At 36.7% G+C, this 25,545-nt stretch overlaps 2 protein-coding genes across 3 annotated transcripts in view; both read left to right on the top strand.

The window, feature by feature from the left end:
- The first annotated feature begins 11,391 nt into the window (after nucleotides 1-11,391).
- On the top strand, nucleotides 11,392-14,055 carry LOC127063872 (histidine-rich glycoprotein-like). The gene is made up of 2 exons (XM_050994140.1): nucleotides 11,392-11,403; nucleotides 12,334-14,055. Exons 1-2 carry the CDS (start codon nucleotides 11,392-11,394, stop codon nucleotides 14,053-14,055), a joined length of 1,734 nt encoding a protein of 577 aa, XP_050850097.1.
- Nucleotides 14,056-25,077: 11,022 nt separating this feature from the next.
- The window catches only part of LOC127063854 (dipeptidase 1), a 49,291-nt gene continuing 48,823 nt past the window's right edge, over nucleotides 25,078-25,545 (top strand). For both annotated transcript variants that reach the window (XR_007781501.1, XM_050994123.1), the window contains exon 1: nucleotides 25,078-25,225. The gene's annotated coding sequence lies outside the window, so the exon portion shown is untranslated. The remainder of the gene's footprint in view (nucleotides 25,226-25,545) is intronic.

Below are 25,545 nucleotides of genomic sequence, written 5' to 3'. Positions count from 1 at the left end.
AACACTCTTTTTAAAATCAAATAACTGTTTTTAGACTAAGAAAAGTATTACAAATTTGTCGTTAAATACAAAAGATATATATATATAATTTTTTATAAAAATACTTTAATACTAAATACTAAAAAGCGAATAAAAAAAAAAGAAATCTGAAAACAGTTCTAGTGTGTTATACAGATATAATAAATATTTTTAAGTTCTTTCCAGACTTACTTTTATATAATATATTAATTTCTCTCTATATCTATTCAAATATTCCGAACATTTTTCTTTCAAAAGTTAATGAATTTCAAAAAGTTCATGGATATTCCTGTGACCAACTGTATATAGACGCATACATATATACATATATCTACACGTACAATGTATGTCGTCGTAAGTAACGATTCAAAAATCAGAATTTAAATCTTGGCAAAGGCGCGAACGGAGAGCCGAGTCTTTTTCCTCTTAAGGCGTAAGAATAATTTGGGCGTGACCATAAACGAGGTGGAGAAGAAGTTAACGTTCTAACGTTCTTGGCTTTCGGCCAATCGTACAAACGCGTCCGGAGAAATGAATGAAAGATTCAATATGGTCTCGATGTATATCGTAGGTACTACTAGGTAGGTATCGTATATTCGTACTTATATACAACGTGTCTCGTGTATAATATCCACCTAGTCGAGAGAGGCACTTTACTTTCAAAGCTCTCTTGAGGATTCTAGAACATTAGCCAACTTCTAATCTCATCGCGTCCATCCACAAGCCACACCAATTATTAATCTAAATTAAAGACGTCTGCGTTTAATTATTTCCCCTTCATAAATATATCAAAGTATAAAATACAAATACGTATATAAATATATATAATTTACATATTTTTATTTTGTATAATGTATATGCAAATATATATTATTTATATATATATTTTCCTTTATTAAATATAACTAATAATGACGCTCCTAAACTTTCGCATTCCTATGTCGAATTAACTTTAAGCTCTTGATAATAAATCTCGTAAACTATGAAAAATTCTTTACAACAAAATATTAAAAATATGAATAATACGTTCTAAAATCAATCGTATAATATATCGCAATTGATGATTGTAGGTAAGTAGATGTATCTACATATAGCAAGGACGTATGTATCTAATACGTATATCGAAACGAAATATTTTAATAATAATCGTTTACGTTTATCTTACTGCGAATTGGTTACACGAACTTTTCACTTGGAACGTTGCCTTTCGAACGAGGTTCTTGTAGGTCCGAGTGAATAAAAAAAAAAAAAAGAAAAAAATATCGAGTTTAATCGACGGAACGTATCGTTCGTTTATCGGCTTGATTCGTTCGAATGCAAAACGTAATCCACAGACTACCTCCTCTCCTCTTGGAAAGTATCCCTGCTGTGGGATGCTGATAAAATATCAAATAAAACGTCGCATCGTTCTCGCCAACGATTAAAAGCTACTTTTCGATGATACTGCTACGAATTACTCGAACGGACGAATATTTTTCTTCTATTTTTTGTTTTGTTTTGGTTTGTTTTGTAAAAACAAATAACAAATTCTTTGACCTGTAAAATCGCAGAGAGCCACGTTTCATGTCGATGTCGAAAGTAAATAAAAATTGTTATCGAAGCAAGATACGTTGTTGATTTGACCTTGTTCTTAATATAGGTTACATTTATAGTATATGCGTTTACAGACAAATAAAGTCGTAATAACCTACAATGTTCGTAGAAATAATATTATATGTTTTACCTATAGTAACTTATATCTATAACTATAGTATTATAATTATAACTATAGTAACTTATAAATTTTTATTTAATTTAATTTGAGTCGAGGTATACGAACGCTATTACGAAATGAGTAAATAAAATATCATAAGCTATATAAGAGTGTAACAATAGATTGAATTCTTATGTAGAACAAATACATACTGTTAGAAATATTACGTTTACAATTCATATTTCCTTTTACAAATACCTTACAATAATGTAAATCTTATAATACGTATATAAAGTAAACTATTGTTACACATTATAATACTATATATTATAGAATATCACGAAAATACGATAAGAATGAAAAAAAGAAAGAAAGAAAAGAAAAGTGAGAATTTAATTGTAGGCGTTTCTTTCGGAAACAATGAATGAATCTATTGAATGAAACTTACATCATAAAAATCGAACGATCTTCCTCCAACGAAGAACAGCAGGACGTATAATTCAGGAACGTTAAGTCGGTATTTACGTTGGAGGCCAGTCGTCAGTACTAACGACGTTCGCACCAGCTTTAACAAGTCGACGAATAATTCAGTGCTTTAATTACGAGCCCTAGCGAAAGCTCGCTTAATATTGCAAGCAACTCTTGGTTGCTCCGGTTTGAAAGCGGAGCTCCTTCCTCACTGTCGGTTAGGCTCGCACCCGAATTTGTTATGATCCTTCGGAGAATATCGACTCGTGATCTTTCTCTTTCCCCCCTCCCTTCTCCTTCTCCTTCTCCTTCTCGAGACACGTATCCTTCCTTCTCGGTGGCCTTTTGCCCTTCCTAATTTGTTTTGAATGGATTCTCTCGGTCGAATGTTTTCGACATTATCGATCGTGAATGAACGGAAGAAAAATAAAGAAAAAAAAGAAGGAACAAAAAGAAAACAGAACAAGAAGAGAGATACAATAGTTACGATTGACAAAAACAATTTTCGAAACAATACCTATGACGTCAAAGTTTCTCATTTAACGCACGTTAATTCTCTCATTTGCCCAGGCCGTTTAGCTTGTGTTTATCCACTAACAGACCTAAATGTAAAAAATTAACGAGAGTTCGACTCGATCGAAATTACATCGAACTTTATAGATAATAGAGATCGTAAGTGGAACACATACAATTTGTCTATTTAAAACGAGAAGCAATTATACCGATTGAATGGAGCTACCCGTTCTATTTTATTCCAGTATCTTTTTTCCCAAATAAATCTTATGATATTATGCTCTATGATAAATATATGAATGATCATTATGATGTTGTTGTCACGTACAATTATTAAAATAAAAGAAATATATTCAGAATCACGCTTGCATTGGTCAGACAATTTTTTGCTCGATCATTTCAATTCATATTCATACGTCTTGTTTATTGGTATTACTTTTCATGCAACGATTTTATTTATTCTAGAGTAAAATCGAACAGTGATAATATCAAAAATGTGAAAAACGATAATCTCTTACCTGACACGATTATTACTTTTCATAAAACAAATAAATAAAAAAGAGACTGAGCAAAATTTATAATTATTACGATCGCGATCACGCGAATGTACATATGTAATCCTCATTCGAAATTTTTGCAGAGTATACGATCTCGAAAAAATGGTAATGCATATCATAATTTTCATTGCAATAGAAGTTATACTGAGTTCACGGTACCAAATATTGGTCGCCCATCAGAAACATTTTCAAATTTGGTATTTGGGTCGAGCCAAAATACGACATGGTCATTATTTAAAAACAAAAAAACTTTAATAAGCAGGAACACGTGCAACAGTAATTCAAAATCTAATGATAATAATGTTAAACTTCTACCATGACTTCAACGTCCACGAGAAAATTTGTTATTCTTTTGAACAGCACAGTCCTTTGAAAATTATTCCGGGAATAACAATTTGAAATGCTTTATACGACATGTGTATCGGGCGTTATTCGTCGCGATAATTAATTTTAGCCTCGAGTCATCGGCGCTATTTGCCCATTATTTCCATATGACTTGCAACGTATCGCAATTATGTTATATATCATTATATATATATATATATATATATATATATATATATACACACACACACATCATATTAAATTATGATTTTAGTAGAAAATCTGCAGTTATAATATACTTTTGTTCTCTCTTTTATTTGTACATATTTAACTGATCATAACATTTGTATTTGTCATCTTTCAATCATTAAAATAACATGATTTTATTTCTTACGTTTTATTCTTTTTTATAAACATAAAACTATTCTCCGTTTATAATTTATAACAATATTTAACACAAACAGGAGATGAAACGAGTCAATAGAGAAATCATAGGGGATATTCGAAATAAATAAATAAATAAAGGAAGAAAGGAAAAAAGAAAGTGAAAAAAGAGAAATGGAAAAAAAATACACGAGGTAAATGCGATCAAATGTATAGATTAAATCCGTAAAATCCGCGTCGAAAATCGTAGTGCAAAATTGTGAGAAGGATTACCTATTTCGAAACGGTGAGGTAACAGACATGTTGGCGTGTGTCGGCAATCGATAGCTTTGATTCTTGAATTTGTCGAATCGGAGGTAGCGATCGTCGTCAGATAAATAAATGGTTTTACCTTTTTCCTATCCAATTATTCGTCACAAAATGGATACGATTTGAAAGCGTAGCTTGAACTGTGAAAAATCAAAGTGATCGTCTGATCGCATGTATGGCGAACGACATATACACATACAAAGATATCGTTGCCATTGTCCATTAGGAAGAAACTCGGGACTAGGTTTTACACGGTTCGAAAAGTTCATTAGATTTAAATATTTATAAGGTGGGAGAGTGGTGAAGAGAAGGAGTGGGGCCGGTCAATTCGAAGCCAAGGAAAACTACTTTGATTCTTTGTTCCCGCGAGTACGTTCTGCGAAAATGAGAAAGAAGAGAAAGATAGAAAGAAGGAGAAAGAGAACGTTCGGAAAGTTCCTCGTGACTATGAAACGAGACGACTTTCAAGAAAACGAACGCCGAACCTAATTGACCGTGCGACTCCTGGGATTGGAAATGCGAATCTTCTTGAAGCTTCTTTCTTACTTGGCAGACGTAGACTATTGCGATAAGCGATATAACAAAGACTGAACTGGAAAAGGACTTAAACCGAGTCTCGAATCTCTTTCATATTATATTACGTACCTACTTTAGGTAAAAATCGATCGGAGTTGTGATTGATTAAGGAGAAGAATGAGAGGGGAAAGGGTTCGATCTAAAAAAGAACAAATGGACTCGATAAAATATTCTCTCGATTCGAGAAGTAGCCTCGGACTAGGACGATATATTTTTACATAACGCTCGATAAATCGACCTTAAATATTCCAAATTTACTAGGCTGAACGAGGGTATCCCCGATAAGAGAGAGGGCCAAGCGTTTGGAATAAACCTAAAGACAAATAGGCTGGAATATGATGTACAAACTGGGGAAGGTTTCGACGTATATATATAACAACGATCTATATGTATAGGTATCGATACGTATGTATATGTGTGAGTGTGTATATATATATATATATATATATATATATATATATAGACCTATATAGGTAATTTATAAGCGGTCCAAACATAAATTGTCCCAGGATAGGATTAAGTGCGACCCGAATCCTTCGATGTGTCGACCGGTGAAATCGTACTAACGGAGGAAGCAGGATCCTCCGGAGGATTCGAGAAAGGCCAGACTTGATAGACGGGGCGATAAAACTTTGGCAAAGACGTAAATCAAGCGGCACAAAGAGAGAAAGAGAGATGATGCGAGGCCAGAGAAAAAAGAAAAGGAAGAGGAAGAAGAAGAAGAAGAAGAAAGCAGGTGGTGGTCGTGCGTACACTTTCGATCGGAAACTATCTATATATGAGAAAGAGAAAGAGTAGAAGAGAGAAAGATAGAATTGAAAATAGGATTGCACGAGTTTCTTGGATACACGTGGTTGAGCCTAACGTAGACTTTAAAACGTATGGCCTGTATGGTCTAATCCCATGCGGTGTCTCTCTACCGACTAGTCCCGTTGCTACTGCTTCTAAAGGAAACTCTGCTAGCAAACTCCGGTAGAGGAAAATCATGGAGCCATTAGAGGACCCTTTACCCCTGGGGCTATCGCTCTGCTCCACCGACTTTTATTTCTAATATTATCTACTTTACTACCTTAACCGCTATACAAATTCTGTTATCGATGATACTGCTGCGTAGGGGTACGATGAAGAAGAATATGGGTTTTAGGATATTTTTTTTCCTTTTTTTTCTTTTTTTGTGGGGGAGAAAATTAGTACGTTAAAACTACCTGTTTAACGAGCCTTAATATCGTTTTTTTAAGAAATATTGTATATTTAAAATGACTTAGAATATGATTTTCATTCATTTATCGATTAATCGTTCTCTCTTATTCTTTCATTTCGATTGCCCTTTCCGTTTGTACTAATACTAGAAATGTATTTCAATGTATTTTTACAATAAACAGTTAATCTCATAGAAATCTCAGTTTACTTGAACCAAAGCAACGTTCTCTCCTTTCCTTCTATAACACTAGTCAGCATTTTCAACGAGATTAATGGATTCTCCTTACTAGTCCCTTCGAAATGGTATCACAAGATATTTCTCTCTACGCGTCTCTTTGTAAGACTTCGCTTCAAAATTGTATCGGCCATCTCGTCAAATCGTTGTCAGACAATGAGGGCAACGATAACCGATAACCGATCGAAGTTACGAAACACAGGAAGAAAAAGAGATGGAACAAAATAGACAGGAGTTAAAGAGGAAGGACAAAGAGGACAGATTCGTCGAGCAAGAAAGGACGATTGAAATTGGCAGTAATTTTCTAAAGAAAGATGCACTGAGAAAAAAAGAGAAAGAGAAAGGATGCGGTTAAAGAAAGAAGACAAAAATAACGATAACGATCACGTGCCTTTGTAGATACCGACTGTCGCTTCTCTTTTGCCAATAAGCTTGCAAGGATTCGAAGTCCTGTTCTGGAATCCTACATTCCTCAAGAAAGGAAAGAGAACTTTCTCTTCTCTCTTTTAAGAGAGAGAGAGAAAGGAGAAAGTAGACAGGAAATTCCTTCCTTCCTGCCCTTCTTCCTCCCCTTTACTGTCTAATGATTTTAAGACTCCCTGTAATCAGCACGTGTTCTCGGTTAACGAAACGCCAAGTAAACGCTAGTCGTGTTCGTCTCTTCTCGTTTTCTTCGATTTCTCTCGGCTAAGGGTGTGAAGTAAAGTCGATTCGTTAGAGAGAAAGAAAGAACGTGCTAAGAAGAGAAAGAGAGAAACAGAATGTATCGTCCTGAACGAAAAGGAAAAGAAAGAAAGAAAGAAAGAAAAAGAGAGGCAAAATCTCAATCTCGATTTATTATGCAACACGTTCCTTCGAGAGACAGAATATCGCTCGAAACGAAAGGTATGATAATTTTGTTTAAATATTTGTATAAAATGGGCCGACATCGAAAAACGAATAAAAGTTTCTAGTGCAACAGGCTGCACGAAAAATGATTCTCACGTCGCGAGCGATATAACTTTTTTATTTTTTCTATTTTTTCTATCTTCCCTTTTTTTCTTCTCCTTCAGAATAAATTACACTACGTATGCAGAATGTATAAAATCGAAAATCCTCATTCTTACCGTATGATTAGTTTGTATAAAGAAAAAGGTATTAAAGAAAATGGCGGAGTACTTTCGAGCGCGCTCGAAGAGAGAGACGTCCCAAGAGTAAGTTTCTTCTTCGTATAATTTGACACGCGATCCACTACCAAATTCGCGACGGCGAACCTCTCGAGACAAAGGAAGAAATTGTTCCAACTTCGTTGCCATTTAACGGACCTTCTCTTTCGAATGTAAATTCACCGACTCAGTCTTCTCTCTGTCTCCCTTTCTCTATCTCTTCATCTCCATAAAGGTACGATGGAAGACTCGGACTTAACGTGTTTCTTAATTTACACGTGGATGTTAAAATAATGCGAATAGGGGGGCTTTGGGCATTTCTCTTTCTCTCACTATTTTATCGCCAAGCAAAAAGAAAAATGAAACAATAAAAATAACGAGTGTTCTTCTTTTTTCTTATCATATCTTCCCTCTTTAACTATACCTACTTAAATAAATTGATGCTCATAAACGTCCAATTGGAAATAATATAAACCGAATAAATTTAATATATCAGTATCTATGTACTTTTTCTTCTTCTTCTTTTCTTTTCTTTCCTTCTTCTCATTCATACGGGAAAATAAAAATATATAACGAAAGCTTACCATCCTCGATCGGGCAAACATTACAGCCGATTACGGATGATCGAGTAACGAGCTTTTACGTCAGGTAAAGAACCGAAGGAGATCAGAGTTAATTCCGCGGTCTGTACAAATCTCGTTCGCTCTCTTTCCCTTTATATCTCTTTTGAAAAGGGATGACGAATTATCGCGGATTAATTCAGAAGGGAAACGTTTGTGCGTCAGCGGCACGCGGTCGAGTGAGAGAAAGAGAGAAAGAGAGAGAGAAGAGGTTGAGTAGACGACAAAAAAAATGGGGAAAAGCTCGTTTAATAGCCGACATAGCTATGGTACGAGGGCAGATAGCCCGTGTGTACATAAACGGCTGCTCTATTATCGTAGTAGGACGCTAATGTTTAAATCGATAACGTAGATACTCCCTTCCTCCTTCAACCTCATCCTACTCTTTCCCTCTTTCTCTCTTTTTGCGTGCTTCGAGAGATCGAAAGTGTGTGTATGTATGTGTGTATGTGTGTGTGTGAGGGAGAGAGAGAGAGAGAGAGAGAAGGTGGAAGAGAGGCGTTTAGTAGCTTTTGCAGGACCCGTCGACGTTCGAAGAAAGATGTGGATGGAATGATCTTTTTCTTTTCGCTTTTATCTTTTTCTCGCTTTATTTATTCCCTTCGTGATTCATAATCTTTAATGTTCGCGTGTGAATAACAAATTAATATATCGTTGAGAAATATTACGAGTCCGATAAACATTTAAAGCACGTAAAATAACGTTAATAACGTGATACATATCGAAGGAGTTAGTCGACGTTCAGTTAATTGAATATAATATGTCGGTGATTGATCGACTTATATCTCCAATCTTACTTAAAGCATCGGTTCTATCTTTTATTCACTTTTATATCCTGTTTTACGTTTCAAACGAGTCTCAAAGTCTGCGGGGACTTCCCCTTCGACTCGTTCGATAAATTCTGCTTAACCGTGGTGAAACGCGCAGAGAAAATCGTGCGGAAATAATTATCCGAGCACCGTTAATGTGTCTACTTCGGAGAGAGAGAGAGAGAGAGAGAGAGAGAGAGAGAGAGAGAGAGAGAGAGAGAGAAAAAGAGAGATCGAGATAAAATGGAAAAAGAGAAAAAGAAACATTTGGTTGATAACCACAAAAGATCTGCTTTCTAGAATTTCACTAAACACCGAATGATCTCTTCCAAATCTTTTTCTACTTGCTATCGTTATCAGTAAGACTAAAAGGAGAAAATGAAATATCTTTCTTTCTTTCTTGAGAAAGGGAGAGAGAAAGAGAGAGAGAGAAAGAGAAGGAAAAGATAGACATTACAAACATCAGATTATTTTTTTTTAACTTATTCACTACGGCTCTAGAGTTATCTTTTAAGAGAGAACGAATAAACGAATAAAATAAAATAAATAGTTTCGAAAGAACGATCGTTTTTTTTCTTTTCTTCTTTTTAAACTCTATTCATGTTTTTTCTTCTCTCTCTCTCTCTCTCTCTCTCTCTCTCTCTCTCTCTCTTTCTTTCGATTCCATGATAGAAACATCCAACGATACTCGCTACATTGCTATGAATAGAAACAATAAAATCACTTGCGTTATTTCGTGAACGATACGATAAATTTGATCGTCCTCTGCCAACATGCGTGCAACGTTATAACGTAATTTTTCTGTCATTTCATTGAACGTGCTTTATCAACTTTGACGTCGAGATGAATACAATATTTCGTGTTTTCTATACCATCCACTCTCGTGCATTCCTTTAATTTGGTATCCATTCTGCCGAATTCATAAATCAACGAGACAACGCACGTATTTTTCGGCGCTCTATTAAAATTCAAATCGTCATCAGTCCTTTGGGAAAAATAAAGATTTAATAAGGAAAAAGAAGGAAGAGAAAAAAGAAGTAAGGTAATAAGAGGATTTCGTTGTAACGTCTGAGAAACTTGACAAAATATGCAACAACATTTATTTGGCTCAGTAGCGAAAATTTGTGGCATTGCTGGGGGTCGGATTAAAAGGGTTCAAAATTCGTGGCACGCGACAGCAATTCCGTAGCCTCTTCTCGAAATTACTTTCCACCGTTGAAACTTCGCGTTTACGTGGAAAGTCCACGGCGAGTGAGTGAGACGTCAACGCTCATTTATAATACGACCACCTCCACAATTTTGCGAGTACCATTGAGAATTGCGAGGAAGTGTGCTCGGTTTAAATGAAACACGTTTGTATATGTATGTATGTACTTATATAGATACACGAAATTCTTTCAGAGAAAAGAATGAAATAGAAATAGTTGTTTAATAAAACAAGTATTAAATCGACTCGAAATGAAAAGAAAATTAGCTACTAACTTTATGAATTTTCTTAATTTTTCGTTCGACTAGTCAATCGAATATTCTATCATTTTTTTCTCTTATCGTTCTCGAAACGGTTTGCGATAATTGAACGAACCAAAGAGGCAAAGAAAACGAAAATCCCTTTAAGGAGAAAGATCGTCTAACGAGGAGCGAACGACGTAACAGGAAGAGGAAGAAGTTTGATATATTTCCTTCTTCTTTTTCTTTCTTTTTTCCTTTCGTTCTTTCGTAGACCTCTTTACGATCAAAGCGACGCACATCGATTACCCGCAATGACTATATATATATATATATATATATATATATATATATATATATATATACTTGTACACACACACACACACACACACACACACACACATATCTCTTTTCCGATCAATCGTTCGATTTCGTTCGTAGAAAAAGGCTAACATTTAAATTTATTGCCAATGAAATCGACGAAAGGAAACGTCTATCGATGGTGATTCGATCGATCGCGGGACCAACTCGTCGAGTTCCTTCTCCTGGCTCGTTCCTTTTATTTTCTTCTTTCTTCTTTTCCCCCTTCTCTCTCTCTCTTTCTTTTTCTCTCTATCTTTGTCTTCATCTTTATCTTCCTTTATGTCTAAAATATCAATCGTTTCACTCATTAGCCGAACATTTTCTCCCAGTTTACGAAAAGTATCCTTCACGGTGGAATGCTTTAAATTAAAAGGAAGGAGAGAAAGGATTATTTCTTTGCTTTTTCTTCTTCTTCTTCTTCTTTTTTTTTATCATTCGATGAGCTCAGACTCGCGAAAGACTTTTTTAATTCGCCGGAAGTAAGGTTCCTATGGATCATTCGCAACGAATAAAATGCAAGAGGTTCTCGATCATTTGCGATCGTTTGCTGGGCCGGTTGCGCTCGGGCGCGCATTATGACGACGATTAAAACATTAGGCTGTCCGTCGTAAACGACATTGGTGCTTAGCACGGAAGAAAGTACGGAGAGTACGCTTCCATCTATAAAAGTACGTACCGAGCAACTTTTGGCATCCAGTAACGCATTCGCTGCGACCGGAAATAACAGCAGCATGGCCAACTGGGTAAGTCGTCCCTCTCTCGAAATTGTATATTTTCAAGATTTGAGTAGCTGGTTGGATTTGTTCGCACTATTAAATCGATATGGCGGCTCGTTCAATTTCCTCTCTCTCCCTCTCTCTTTTTCATACTTTTCTCATAGGAATTATTCAATTTCACAAGATTAAATAGCAGTTTGAATATTTTACATCAACGTTTCTCGTTATAATTCTCGATTCGCATTAAATCGATTCCGGTGTTGTTGTGCGCAAATACGCATGAATTACGAATAAATGATTTTTCTTTTTGTTTGTATAAATACGCGTGATGTAATTTACATTTTAATTGCCGGAGATCAGTCGAATATACAAAGAGTATTTAAATACGATCGTTTACGAATAAAAGAAATTAATTTTAGGAAAAAAGAGAAACTGTAAAAAAATTTTTTATAAATGTAACTTCTTTCTAATAAATTTCAACCATGAGAAAGTTTTTTAAACGTTTCCTCATTATTAACGAGCCGCCCCATAGATCGCTCGGTAGACTGGTGATTAAATTTCGAGTTATTAAACGCACCAACGTTTGCGTTTCAAAAAGAATATATCAGAGAACTCTCGTCCTTTGTTCATGTCCGATAGTTATAGCCACGTTCGAAATTCATGGAACGAGAGAATTAGCATTGGTGACCGTGTCGTGTCAGTACTGAAACGAGATATTCAAGATTCATTGTCATTTCGTCGATTCATAGTTCGATCATTTTCCACTAATTTTTTTATTCTTTTTTCTTCTTGTCGATAATTATTATCACATGTCGGGGAAAGATAATTGAAAGGAAAATGAAAAAAATCGATTATCGAATTCGTGAGTTTTCATTAATTAAATATCCGATTTGATTATCAAAAGCCATTGTACGATTCTCGAAATGTTTGATAAAAAAATTTTCACTTTGATGTTAGGCATGGTTGTCGGTCGTCGGACTACTGTTGACAGTAGCGGACAGCCAGGACCCAAGAACTCGAAATCAGGATCAATTGGTAAAGCTTCATCCGATCGAGCCGGCTCAATCGCAAGATGTCATTGAAAAACCGACGAAGAACTTGAAAAAGAGACAACTTAGTGGACTCACTGGAGTCACTTTCCAACCTTTCACGGATTCAAATGGACTGTCTTCTTTCCACAATGGATACGGTAGTTCGAGCATCGGAGCTGGGACGTTATCAGGGGTGACGTCTTCGAAACCTCTGATGCAAGCTCGAAGAAACGATGTAGCGGGAACGCACATTACGTTCGTGACACCCGCATTCGCTAATCCTCAACGAAAAAGTCACGACAGTCATCATTCGGCTTCCTTTCATCACAGTCACGGTCATCATCACGGTCATCATCACGATCATCATCATGGTCATCATTCGCATCACGATCATCACTCGAAGCATAAGCACGATCACGGTCATAAGCATCATCATGGACACGATCATAAGCATCATCACGACCATCATGAGGAGCATAAGCATCACGAAGAACATAAACATCACCAAGATCATCATCATCATCATGGACACGACCACCATCACGGTCATAAGCATCATGAGGATCATAAGCATCATCACGGTCATGAACACAAGCACGAACACGGACATAAACACGAGCACAAACATGGACACGATCACAAACATCACGGCGAGCATCAGCATCACCATGGTCATCAGCACCATTCGAAACACGAGCATCACGAGGAGCACAAACATCACGCGGAGCATCATCATCATCACAAGCATCATCACCATAACGAGCATCACCACCATCACGAACATCACCACGTTAACGAGCATCATCACCATCATACTCACAAGGAAACGGAGAATCACCATCATCATCACGGTCACGAGCATAAGGAGGATCACAAGCACGAACATAAGGAGGACCATCACCACAAGCACGGCCACGAGCATAAACACGGTCATCACGAGGATCATCACCATGGTCATCACGAGGATCATCATCACAAGCACGGCCACGATCACAAGCATAAGCATCACGAGGATCACAAACATCATCACCATCAGGATCATCATCATAAGCACGGACACGACCACAAGCACGAACACAAGGAAGAGCATCACCACGGTCATCACGAAGACCACAAACACGATCATCACGAGGACCATCACCACAAACATGGCCATGAACACAAGCACGGGCACAAGGAGGATCATCATCACGGCCATCATGAGAATCACCATCATTCCCATCATCAGGAACACAAACACCATCATCACGAGGAACATAAGCATGGACACGAACATAAGGAAGAACATAAGCATGGCCATGATCACAAACATCATCATGATCATCACGAGGAACATCATCATGACGAACATCACAAACATCACGAAGGACATAAACATCATGAGGATCATCATCACAAACATGGCCACGATCATCATCAGAAACATCACGAGGATCATCATCACTCTTCCTTCGATGGTCACGATCACACACATTACAAGAGCTTTGGACATTATTTTGGAGCCTCTCAAAATCATGAAGAATACGTGTTTCCTGAGGAAAGTGCACCTATCGTCGTCACGCCTCAAATCGTCGACGTATTGAAAGTACCCCAACAACCATCCCCAACGAAGGAATCAACCGAACAAGTAACTGTTGTGCAAGTTTAATTTAACGATGCTAACCAATTTATCTTATTTATATTCACACTTTATTTATGACTACTCGGAAACGTTTACTAGACAGACATAGCGACTATTTTAACATTGTTCAATAACCTTTATTATTACCACAAATATTTCTTGTATCCTTTCGAATCGCGATCAATAAAATAATCGTTCACGATCTCAAATCTTTACGATGAATTTTATTTCTAATTGACTTTTATTCGATAGAAACATTATATTGCAAGAAAGAAAGAGGAAGAGAGGGGGGAGAGAAAGAAAAAGAAAACAGAAAGGATATACGATAATAAGGGAAAAAAGAAAGAAAAAATTGAATGGTAAAAAGATGAAAAAGAAAGGGAAAGAAGATAGAATAAATAGCATTTGCGTTTGCAAACCCATAGTTTCAAGAATGTCGGACCGAACAAGTTTAGCCAACGGCGGACTAGCGTCTTTTCCATAACGGTAAAGCAGTTACTATAATGCAACGTTGGGGTAACGATACAACGCGTAAGTAACTAATAAAATTATTCTGAAGGAAACTCCACGGTAAATTTCGTGTATAAAAAGAGAGAGAGAGAGAGAGAGAGAAAGAGAGGAAGAAAGATGTAGAGAGAGAAACAGGAAGAAAGAAAGAGAAAGGAAAGAAAGACGACTCAAAGCTCTCGAGAATCATTTCTTTTCTCGAGAACACGTACGATTTCTCGTAATTTTTCACGTGCGAAATTAACCTTCGTGATCTTCTAAAAGAAATTTTTAAATATATTTATTTATAATTAACACAATTTATAATTTCCAAACGAATTATTTTAATCTAAAATATTCTTTTTTACAATAATGACATTTATTACGATATAAATATATAATCCAAACGTTTAAAATAAAACGTAGAAACTCGATACTGGATATTTATGATTATCCGTTGAAATAAGATTGAATGAAAATAATTTAATATAAATACGATCGCATTAAATCGAAGAATGAAACGATTCGAATTAACTTGAAAAATTGTTGAAACTGATGAAAAATAAAAAAAAGTAAAGAAAATATATCCATCGATATATCGAATCGACCGATTGGAAGATTGGAGATGATATGGAACGACAACGTCTTGATAAGATTGACCTCCTTTTTCTCCAGGACTACTATTCTCGACGACGTGATCATCTGATGGATATTGCAAAGGTAAGTTTAGCGAACCGTATCAGTTTGCCAACTAATTTCTCGTTGTAAATTATTTTTCCATGGTGTATTCCTCTCGCACGCATTACAGAATAAAAAAGAGAGAGAGAGAAATCTTTTTGCTCAGCAATGAACATTTCAAAGTCGTGGCTTGGTTATGTTGGCTCGCAACTTTTCTCAACGCGAGCTGAGAGTAACGCTAGGGAACTGACTTTCAAGCTTATTTCTTTTCCACTCTCTGGTTCTCATCCGTCTCGACTGACTTTTCTCGAAGGCAGTCTTCTCGTCCCAATGTACGAACGAACCTTCCTTTCTACCTTTTAGACAATTTTCAACGAAATTTTATTAGACTCTTCCTTTGTCGTTCTTCAAAACGTACGCTACAATTTACGATTATTATTATTAATTTTTTTTCTCTTTTTATTTATTTATGTTTTCTCTGTTTTATACCTTTAAGGTGTCCAATCTTTTGAAACATTTGTAACAACGAATCTAATATAAGGAGATCTTATTTTGCCATCATCATCATCATCATCATCATCATCATCATCATCATCATCATCATCATCATCATTATCATCATTATCATCATTATTATTACTGTTATTGTTATCATTGTAATAATTGTTATTACTATTGCTGTTAAAAAATCGTTAAAGAAGAATTTTCTAGGAGATATCAACGTAAAGAGGTATATATCATATTTCAGTAAGAAATCGAATCGATCGATCAAACCTAGCTGTAATACAATCCCCTTTCATAGTTTCCATCGGACGACGAAGAAACAATTTCAAAAGAGGAAAGAAATTCGTGAAAGTCGGCATGTCCGAATGATTTCTAGATGGGTTAATAAATCGTCAAAGTGCAATAGATCCTTGGGAATGGTACGGAAAAGGATTGGGAAGGGGTGGCGTGGGGAGGAGGGTAGTAAGCCCGAAAAGAAAGAAAGTGTTCCCTCGACGGCATCTTAAGATTTAAATTCCTCCGAGCGGGTTTATCAGCATGCATTGGTCGACCCAAGAAAAGGCGATTTTCTACGAACATTTCTCTCTTTCTTTCTTCGATTTCTTCAAATACATATTTGTAAGAAAAAATTACAGATTTTCTGCGAAGCTACGTTCGTTAGTTTCCTTCTTTCTTTTTCTTTTCTTTTTTTCTCTTAATTTTAATAAATACACAGAATATTCTTGAGAAATTTTTCTCTCTGCTGCTTCAGAAACATCCTATCTATTAAATATACCATCAATCGAGTAGATCGAGTTGTCGATAAAAGGGAGAAAAAAGACAAGGGAGAAAGCAAAGAAAGAGAGGGAGAGAGAGAAAAAGAGAAAGAGAGATAGGAAAAGCGAGAGATAAAATAAAAGAAAATAAATGAAAAGGATGATGGATATGATCCAATCTAATTTCGCCGGACAACCTTTGACGTTTTGTATTAGCAGCGAATTTTTAGCAGCTGATAAGAGAGATAGAAAAAACGAAAGAAAGAAAGAGAGATAAAACTATAGTCCACAAACGTCACATACAAGAGACGAATGGTAAGATGGAGAAAAAAGAAGAAAAGAAAAGAAAAAGAAGAAAGATAGACAAAAGAGAAAGAAATATATACTAAAATTTAGGACACGAATGAGTAGAAATCCGACAAAGTGAATATATAAGAAAGAAAAAGAATAGAAAAGAAAAAAGAGGAAGAGAGAGAAAAAAAGGGGTTGTACACTCGTAAAATCGGATATTTTACGTAAAAGGGAATCCAGCAAAAGTTGTCAGTGTGGGTCCTCCCGTAGGATTAAATTCATTCGTAAATGTAGCGGCAAAGTTCAGGCCCGACAAAACCTGTCGGCCGATGATTTAAATTTATGAGATCCTCGAGAAATCGTATTATGTACGGGAAAGCATTACGTGGTGGAGTGTACTACCATGGAGGGTACAACTGTACATTAACAAAATGTGTCGTTTAACCGGACGAATGACGGGGATAGAATGATGGGCGTGTTAGATGGAGGAGGGAGAGAGCAGAGGACGATGGAGAGAGTAAACGTATTGTTCGATATATTACTCGACGAGAACATAATCTCTTCTCAACGAAGAGAAGATGACGACGACGAAGTTTCTCTCTGTCTCTCTCTCCCTTTCTCTCTTTTTCTCTCTCCTTCTTTCACTCACTCTTTCACTCTATCTAACTTGGAAACCCCAAGCACTTTTCTGTTACGTTCATAAATAATTCACATCTGAAATACTTTAATTGCGCCGTACTAGTCGTGGCATACGCATCGTTAGAGAAGACGAGCTCAGTTTGTCCTACGATGTTCCGCATGCATTTGCAAGTTTCAACCTTCTATCTCTTCTTTTTGCTTGACTTTAACGTTCTCATCGTGAAAGAGAGAGAGAGAGAGAGAGAGAGAGAGAGAGAGAGAGAGGAAGAGAGGACGATCGACATATCTCGTCAGTTTTCAACTTCCATCCGGTGCCAGTGTCATACTGATTAGCATGACCGTCTAAAAAGAGCAAGTAGAATCTCCGATAACACATACATATTCGATGACACGTATATGTATATATGTATATATATATATACACACACACACACATATATACATACAATATCGTTTGAAAGTAAAACTAGAGAAGAATTGTATTAATCAATCGAATTAATTAATTCGATCGATTTGAAAACGTATGTAATTATAAAAGTAACTCGTTTAAAAAGATCACCGATCAAATCAAGAATAGATTTTATTTCACGAATGTACGAGCTATGCAAACTTGAACGTCCTAAAGAGAGGAATCACGTTAAAGGAAAGGATGAGAATATTTAGCAATTAAGGCAGAGTTTCTATCGCTTCGAGCGATGGTTCTCTGTTAAATCCATGAGAGTTCAGTGAATAAAAGATAGACGAATAAGAGGAAGTGCAAATTTGGTAGAACAATAGGCGGTACGACGAGGTGAGAAAGGTTTATCGTTAAAAGTAGAAGCACGTTTTCTATATCTTCTTTCTTTGAAAATCTTTCGAACCGATCTGGAAAAGATATACATAATCTAGATACTTGCAGATTATTTTAGATACATCTAAAATGTAAATAAGGTTGAGAGAAATTCAATAAAATATTATTTTGATCAAACAAATCGAATACCGATAAAAAAGTGGAAAAAAGGGTAAACAAGAAAAAAAGATATACAATCTCACTCTAAAATATACATACTGTACATAAAAAAAAAATAAACATACGCGTAAAACGTAGCTAAATATGAAATATATTGTACGTAAATACATACATATTATACATACATACGTATATGCGTATACGTAAATATCTATTTAAGTATATTCGTAAACACATACGCGAATACATATTCACCTAAAAACGCTATGACCAAAATTTCATATTTTCCGTGAAAAAAATAAAATAAAATAAAACAATGAAAAAAAAAATTATTACAATTGAATGCATCGAATAACGAAAATTAATTTCGTAGGTTGTCGATCGTCGAAGAGAACGATGCATTTTCGGAAACGGAAGAAGAGAATTTATTCGTCGGATCGAGCGCACGATAACCGGAAACGAAGCAAAATGGACGTTCAAAGCGCGAAACGTGCGCCCGCAAAAGGTTACGCGACCTGTTCCCACGATTTCCATATTTTCCGCGTTATCCACCACACTATACCCTCTCTCTTTCTCTCTCTTTCACACAGTGTTAATTTATTAGAAAAGGACTTGGATGTTGTTGGCCTGTCAGCATAGAGAAATCGGAAGAGAAAGAGAAAGAGAGAGAAAGAGAGAGAGAAAGGTATCAACAATTCGCGCTTTGGTTGCACTCTCGAAACCAATGCGCAACAGCACCAAGAGTACTGTGCTTGCATTCCAATCTCGATTTATCGACGATCGATCGGTCCTTACGGTCGAAAGCTCCCTCTCTCACTCTCACTCTTTCTCTTTATCCCTTCCTCCTTCTCTCTCTCACTCTCTCTCTCTCCCTTCTTTCCTCTTTCTCTCTCCTACTGCTCTCCTACTGCTCTCCAATCTCTATCTCCTCATCTTCCTGGGATTCGGAAGCGTGCGGTACCACTTAAAGGCCATTTTCACGACGCGTGCGCGAACCTTTCAGCAGCTTTTCCGTGGCGTATGCATCTTCACCTATATATAGGGTGTGCCCCGTTTTAATCGATCCGTACGAAACAAAACCGTTTACTTTCGACGATGAAATATAACTGAAATTTATCTAACGTTAACGAAACTGACGATCGATAATGATACGTAATATTCGTTATATTAAATGATAATCATTTTATATAAAATAAAATGTAAGAATTATTAAAGGTTTTAGTAGAGTATAATAATTTCATTTTCATTCATGTGAATAACGTATACATATATGTTATACATATATCGGTGAATTATTTTTTAAAGAAGTAGAAAAATGCATTTTATTGACAAATAAGTTTAATCGTACATACGCAATGAAATTAATCACAGTGAGAGTATCATAACGACGTGCGTGTTGCGAACTAATTTCTCATGGACGAGACACATCATCATATCTATAGCATTGTCGCTCGATGCTATCCACTGGTCACGCATAGCTACTTACATGGAAACGCGCGAATAGAAGAAGCATGACCGACACGTCTTCCTTGTCGTGTCTCTCCTAACTAAACACACCCATCCCATGACATACACATACATACACTAACACAAATATACACAGACGTATCTATCTTGTGATACACATGACCTCACCTAGAGCTTCTCCATCTTTGCAAAATTCTAGTGTCATTCTACCGTTGTCTCCATCGGAAGTCTGTCCTCGTTTTCCAAAGGACAGGAGCTTATAAATCAGTCAATTTCAGATTAGCCCGAAGCAAATTCCCGAAGAAGAGAAAATAAAGGTAAAAGGGAACGATATAAAGCGAACAAATTGTGCTATAAACTTTCCCTTATTGTTAATCCTCGTCATCCTTTTCTATTCCGTACGATTCATCACAAACTCCATCACAAAACTTATTCCGATTCCGTTTCGTCGTTCGGACTTTTTGACTTTACGACACTGTCAGTTAAAAGTGAAGTTTCCTCTTTAAAGAGGAATTCAGAAAGAGAATTCACGGTCGTGCTATTTTCATTCGAAACATTTTGATTGCGCCCAAAGGACAAAGCTAGCCGTTCGAGAAGAGCAAGCTCGAGTGGGTTTAATGAATAATTCAATGTCGAAGGTGTGAACCAACGAAAAATCGACAAATTTTTCAACGGTTCGGTTATTCCTCTGACGATGACGACTAATAGACGGCGTTTTGAAATTTCTCTCGAATATTCTCTATCCTTCTCTCATTCTCTCTCTCTCTCTCTCTCTCTCCCTCTCCCTCTCGCTCTCCCTTCCTCTCCCTCTTTGCTCTGAGAGCCGTAGAAAGGTCAACCAAATCGATATCGAAGCCGTGTGGCCGAGGCTAATGGTAGGTATCGCGTAACGTGGCTGATATCGTTATTACCTAGCAGATCGGCACTTTGGGCGTGGATGCAATTTAAAGGACCGAAATCAGCTGACTCTCTCTCTCTCTCTCTCTGATCGTCTTTCGATCTCTCTATCCTGTTAACACGAAACCAATGGTTTTTTCGCGTATGAGAAAAAACGTTCGTTTCGACACAGTCACGCGAACGAAATTTTTCCGCGAGTGAAAAAGTACGATTAAAATCGGTCGCACCTTTTAAATTATGCGCCTTATAAAAACGTTAGAACTACCTTCGCAAGAATGCCTTGGTAGAAAATTTCATCGGGTATATGTAGGCATGGTTGAAAGAACAAGTCCAAGTATTATTATTAATTGTAAATAATAATAAGTAAGAAAAAGAAAAGAAAAGGGAAAATAGATAAGAAGAAGTCAAACCAGTAATAAGGAAAAAGAAGAACGAGTGAAAAAACTTATACTTAAAGTTAAGTAGACGAGTAGATGGATAGGAATAGGCGAGAAACTTTATTCGAATCGAATTTCCCGCTTCTACCTTCGAGTTTTGGGCCAATTAGACAAGCTTCGTCGAGTATCGGCATGCTATCGAATGTTGCTCTTGATCGAGTTAGATTCTATTATAGGTAAAACGCGTAACTTATCCTATTGATAGAAAAGAAAATAAAAAGAGAGAAAAAGAGAAAATAGAATTTTGTTAAGAGTATATCATCTACGTTGATCGACAAACGAGCCTTCATGTTCGTCGTCCACTCTTTTTCTTTTCTATATAACCGAGACATCGAATAACCACCTCGTGGACATAGACTATACATCAAATTTGATTGCCATGGATTTATTGTAGGACAACCGAACGGCACGAAATAATACGAAACGATTCAAAACCAGAAAGTGTCCAATTTAATACTGAAAATCACGTCTTTTCTGTATTTTATTCATCGATTTTCCCCGTTTCTTTATTCTTTCCTTTCACCTCATTCTTTCTCTGCAATAAATTTTGATTATGATCGAACATCCTTCGGAAGATCCACGATAACACCCTCAAACTATTCTGTACCCCCTATGGTGATAGCTATCAGCCGAAAAGCGACTGCACGAAATCACCCAATAGATCGTTGAATACGTCGAGTCGAATTTATTCATATTTTTCACGCAATTTCTTCCGATAATCCAGCGTCCCTCGATATTGCTATACAAACTCTTCGATAATCGACAATCGTTGTATCGAGTAATATGATACATCTATACGATACTTCTAACTTGGATATTCTTTTTTTCCTTTTTTTTTTTAAGATAAACTATAAATAATTTCTTAGGATTATTCTGACGTTTTCAACGATGATATTTCATTGATACCATCTAATGAATACACACGAATGTACGCCATTCTCGATAATATTTTTCTTACCATAATTCGATTACTATATAGACAATTCATCGAAATGTCGAAAAAGCTAAGATAAGAGCTGTCGAGTTGAAAAGTTTCAGTGTTGAACTGATGAATTGACTTATTTATATAATCTATTTTCTGAATCTCTGAAGGTCTAATTAAGATTTCTAACTGTGTACAAAGTTGTTTTTTTTGGCTATCTGATCTTTTGCTGGCATGACAAATACATCAGTCATTCGGTTTCCCCCATTCTCCCCCAACATTCCCTACGAAAGATCGATACAACGAAAGTCGGAATGCTTGTATTTTAGTAATACAGAAAGAATTACATATTGATATACGTTCATATTCGTATTGAAATTTTGAAATAATTTTGTCTGCTGGATAATCGATTCCAATCAAGTCCTACATCGCGATGCGCCCAAATCGAGGAAGGCAGGGAAAAAGCTCGTCTAAATGAAATTTGGATTGCGCACTTATTCTCTAGCAAAACGATTTGTAATACAGATCGAAATGCTGAGTGAGATAGAGAGAGGAAAGAGAGAAAGAGAGAGAGAGAGGGAGATTCACAGGAAAACTGAAATTCTGGCCTCGACATACCACTTCCGTCGCTTCCACCGGCTTTATTTATACTTCTCACGCTATTTCTTCCAATAATCGAGTGTCACGTGAACTATAGTAAAGAGTTATTCTGGATCAGGGCCAATTGCGGTGCTATAAACGGCGAAAGACGGAATATACCGAGAGACACGAGTTCGTTTGACCGACTAAATCGGAAAAAAGAAAGCATCTGCGAGATGTAAACGGATCTTCGATCGTTTTAGAAATTATCTACGATCTGTAATACATAAGTTCGTTCTAAAAATCGTATATAACTATTAGAAGGATCTTTACGACCGATCATAGGAATAAATTAGCTGATATTTCTGAGCTTGTCAACGTTTGTTTCCAACCTCAGAGATATTTTTTAATATTTCGTCTTTCTACTTATTACTTTCGAAATATCGAAAGAAAAGTGATGTAAGAAAATAGATGTTAGGACTTATTGACAATTATTATTAGTTTTAAAAAAGATACAAAATTTCTCCAACGTAATGGAATTTCTTTTAACACTATGAAATTACGATAGCGAAATAAATCAAGAACATAGAGAGCAAGAGGGAGTGAACGAACCCTTTACGATACGCGTATATATACATATACATATCTACCTACATGGCTATATACGTTATATATTTCTCTCGCCTCTCGTAATAACGCTCTTCCGCGCGTAGGTTCTTGACGCGAGAAAAATAGTACACAGGTAACGAAGTAATCGCGATGGCGCTATGGTGTTGGCCAGCCGCACTTTCGGTGATTGCGTTATTATTATAATCACGCCGCGGATGAAATTCGAAAGGCACGTAGGATGGAACGCGTCGATGCCACGATATAAAGCGGTTTGAGTGCTGTCTAAGGGGAGAGAAGCGAGGGGGAACGAAGGCAGGAGTATGTGTGAGTGGATGGATGAGTGGGTGGGTGGTTGGTTGGATGGATGAATGAGGAGAGGGGGACACGGACTGAGGCTGGGATTTGAGAGAAACGAGGATGCTTCGTCGAAATCACACTGGCACGTGTTACTACGCGGCTGACTTCGTGTGTAACGCACGCTTCTAAACGATAACGGCGAGCGTGTCTGAAGCTGCTAACGTGATTTGTATAGTTCGAGCAGAAGCCTCTTTCGTGAAATTTGCATTAGATAGGTACGTCTACGAAGATAGAAGAGAGTCCACTGAGCGATCGAAACTAATCAAAGCGTTTTATACGAGAAACGACACTTGGGATTTAAAAAAAAGAAAAAAGGAAAAGAAAGAAAAAGCTAAAGGAATCGGTTAATGAAATCACGTCAATTAGATTAGATAGAGAATTCTCGTTAGAGGGACTCTTTGAATTCGACTTTGTGTTTTCTCGATCGATTGTTCGATTAAAATAAAATAAATAAAGGTAAAAGTGGAAAAAGGCAATAGGGAGATACAAAAATATGGTCAAAATCGGGGATAAGGAGGAATAACTCAATAAACGAAGAAAAGTCCCAAAACCCTATCTGTCTTTAGCCAAGATAGATCGGTTTATCGTCGCGCTACACGCAAAATTAGATCCGTCCTGCACAAACGTCTTCGTTCGCTTCGTTTCACGAATTTTCAATCTGTCATCTTCGTAATTCCAAACTTCTGATTGCTCGCCTTCAGGAAAGTTTCGGTTTCCTCCTACACGCCGCTGTCGGAGAGCTTGAACCGAACATCCGACTGGCTTTGCGGATGGTATAGAAGCTGAACCAAAATGGAAGAATATGAAAAAGATAATAAGAAAAGAAAAGAAAGGGATATACCTTTCGGATATTCTACAATATCGTGACGAATTTCAGATTTGTCAGAGCTTCTCAGACATTTTCACACGTCGAAGATACGTCGATCAATATAATATAAAAAAGAAAAAATAAATTCGATATAACGAAAGAGAAATCGTTCTAATCATGTGTCTTCCTCCAAGAAAACAAAATCGAAATTCTTACTCTTTGTTGTGATACTAAGAGCTCGTAGTCACTTCACTCGGTCTTCTTCCTTTCCTCTTGAATTATGCTAGTAGTCGTGGAACTTCAAAAAAAAAAAAAAGAAAAACGAGAAAAAGTAGTACGGAGAGCTCAGTACTCCTAGCTTTCGACTTGCTTTCGTGCCGAAGGGCCAGCGTGCCCTGTGGACACGTAGAGTGTCTAAGGAAAGGAGTCTTGGTTGGACGATTCAAGGAAGAAGGATGCTGTGTGGTAGAGAGCAAGAGAAAGAGACAAAGAGATATGCAATAAGCGAGAGAAAAAGAGAGAGAAAGAGAGAGAGAAAGAGGGGATAAGGAAAAGAGTGTTCAGACCGGAAGAGAAAAGGAGGAGGAGGAACAGCAGGGGGAGGAGGAGGAATAGAAGAAGATCGTCGCGAGAGAAGTGGAGGCGCCTGCGCCCTCGCTCGTACCGAGTTTCTACGTACGTTTTCGTCAGTCGGGCCTTCAACTCCGAACCGCGTAGAACGAATCAACCGACGCGCTGCGTGAGATGAAACAAGTAGATCGGCGATAAATTTATATCCGTTCGTAATAAATTCGGGGAAAAAAGAGAAACGTGAAACAGGTGCGAGATATTTCAAGTATTTTAATAACCTCGTTGAAAGTTAAAAAAAAAGAAACAATCAGAGAAAAAGAAAAGAAAAGAGAAAAGAAAATAAATAAAAAAGGAATATACATACATACATATATATATATATATATATATATATATATAACAAAGAGTAAAGAAATACAAGAGTAAAAATACATAAGTGAAGGGGCGTAGAAAAGGAAGTAAAAGAGGGGAGGAAAGGGAACGTCGTGTCTCTCTCTATTTTTTCTCTTTTTGTTCCTTTATTTGTTCACTTTTATTTTTTATTTTGTTTTCTTTTTTTTCGTTTCTTA

This window comes from Vespula vulgaris, chromosome 5, assembly GCF_905475345.1.
Source record: "Vespula vulgaris chromosome 5, iyVesVulg1.1, whole genome shotgun sequence".
Taxonomy (NCBI): Eukaryota; Metazoa; Arthropoda; class Insecta; order Hymenoptera; family Vespidae; genus Vespula; species Vespula vulgaris.
The sequence above is the reverse complement of the archived record's forward strand: the minus strand, read 5'-3'. Positions and strand labels throughout refer to the sequence as shown.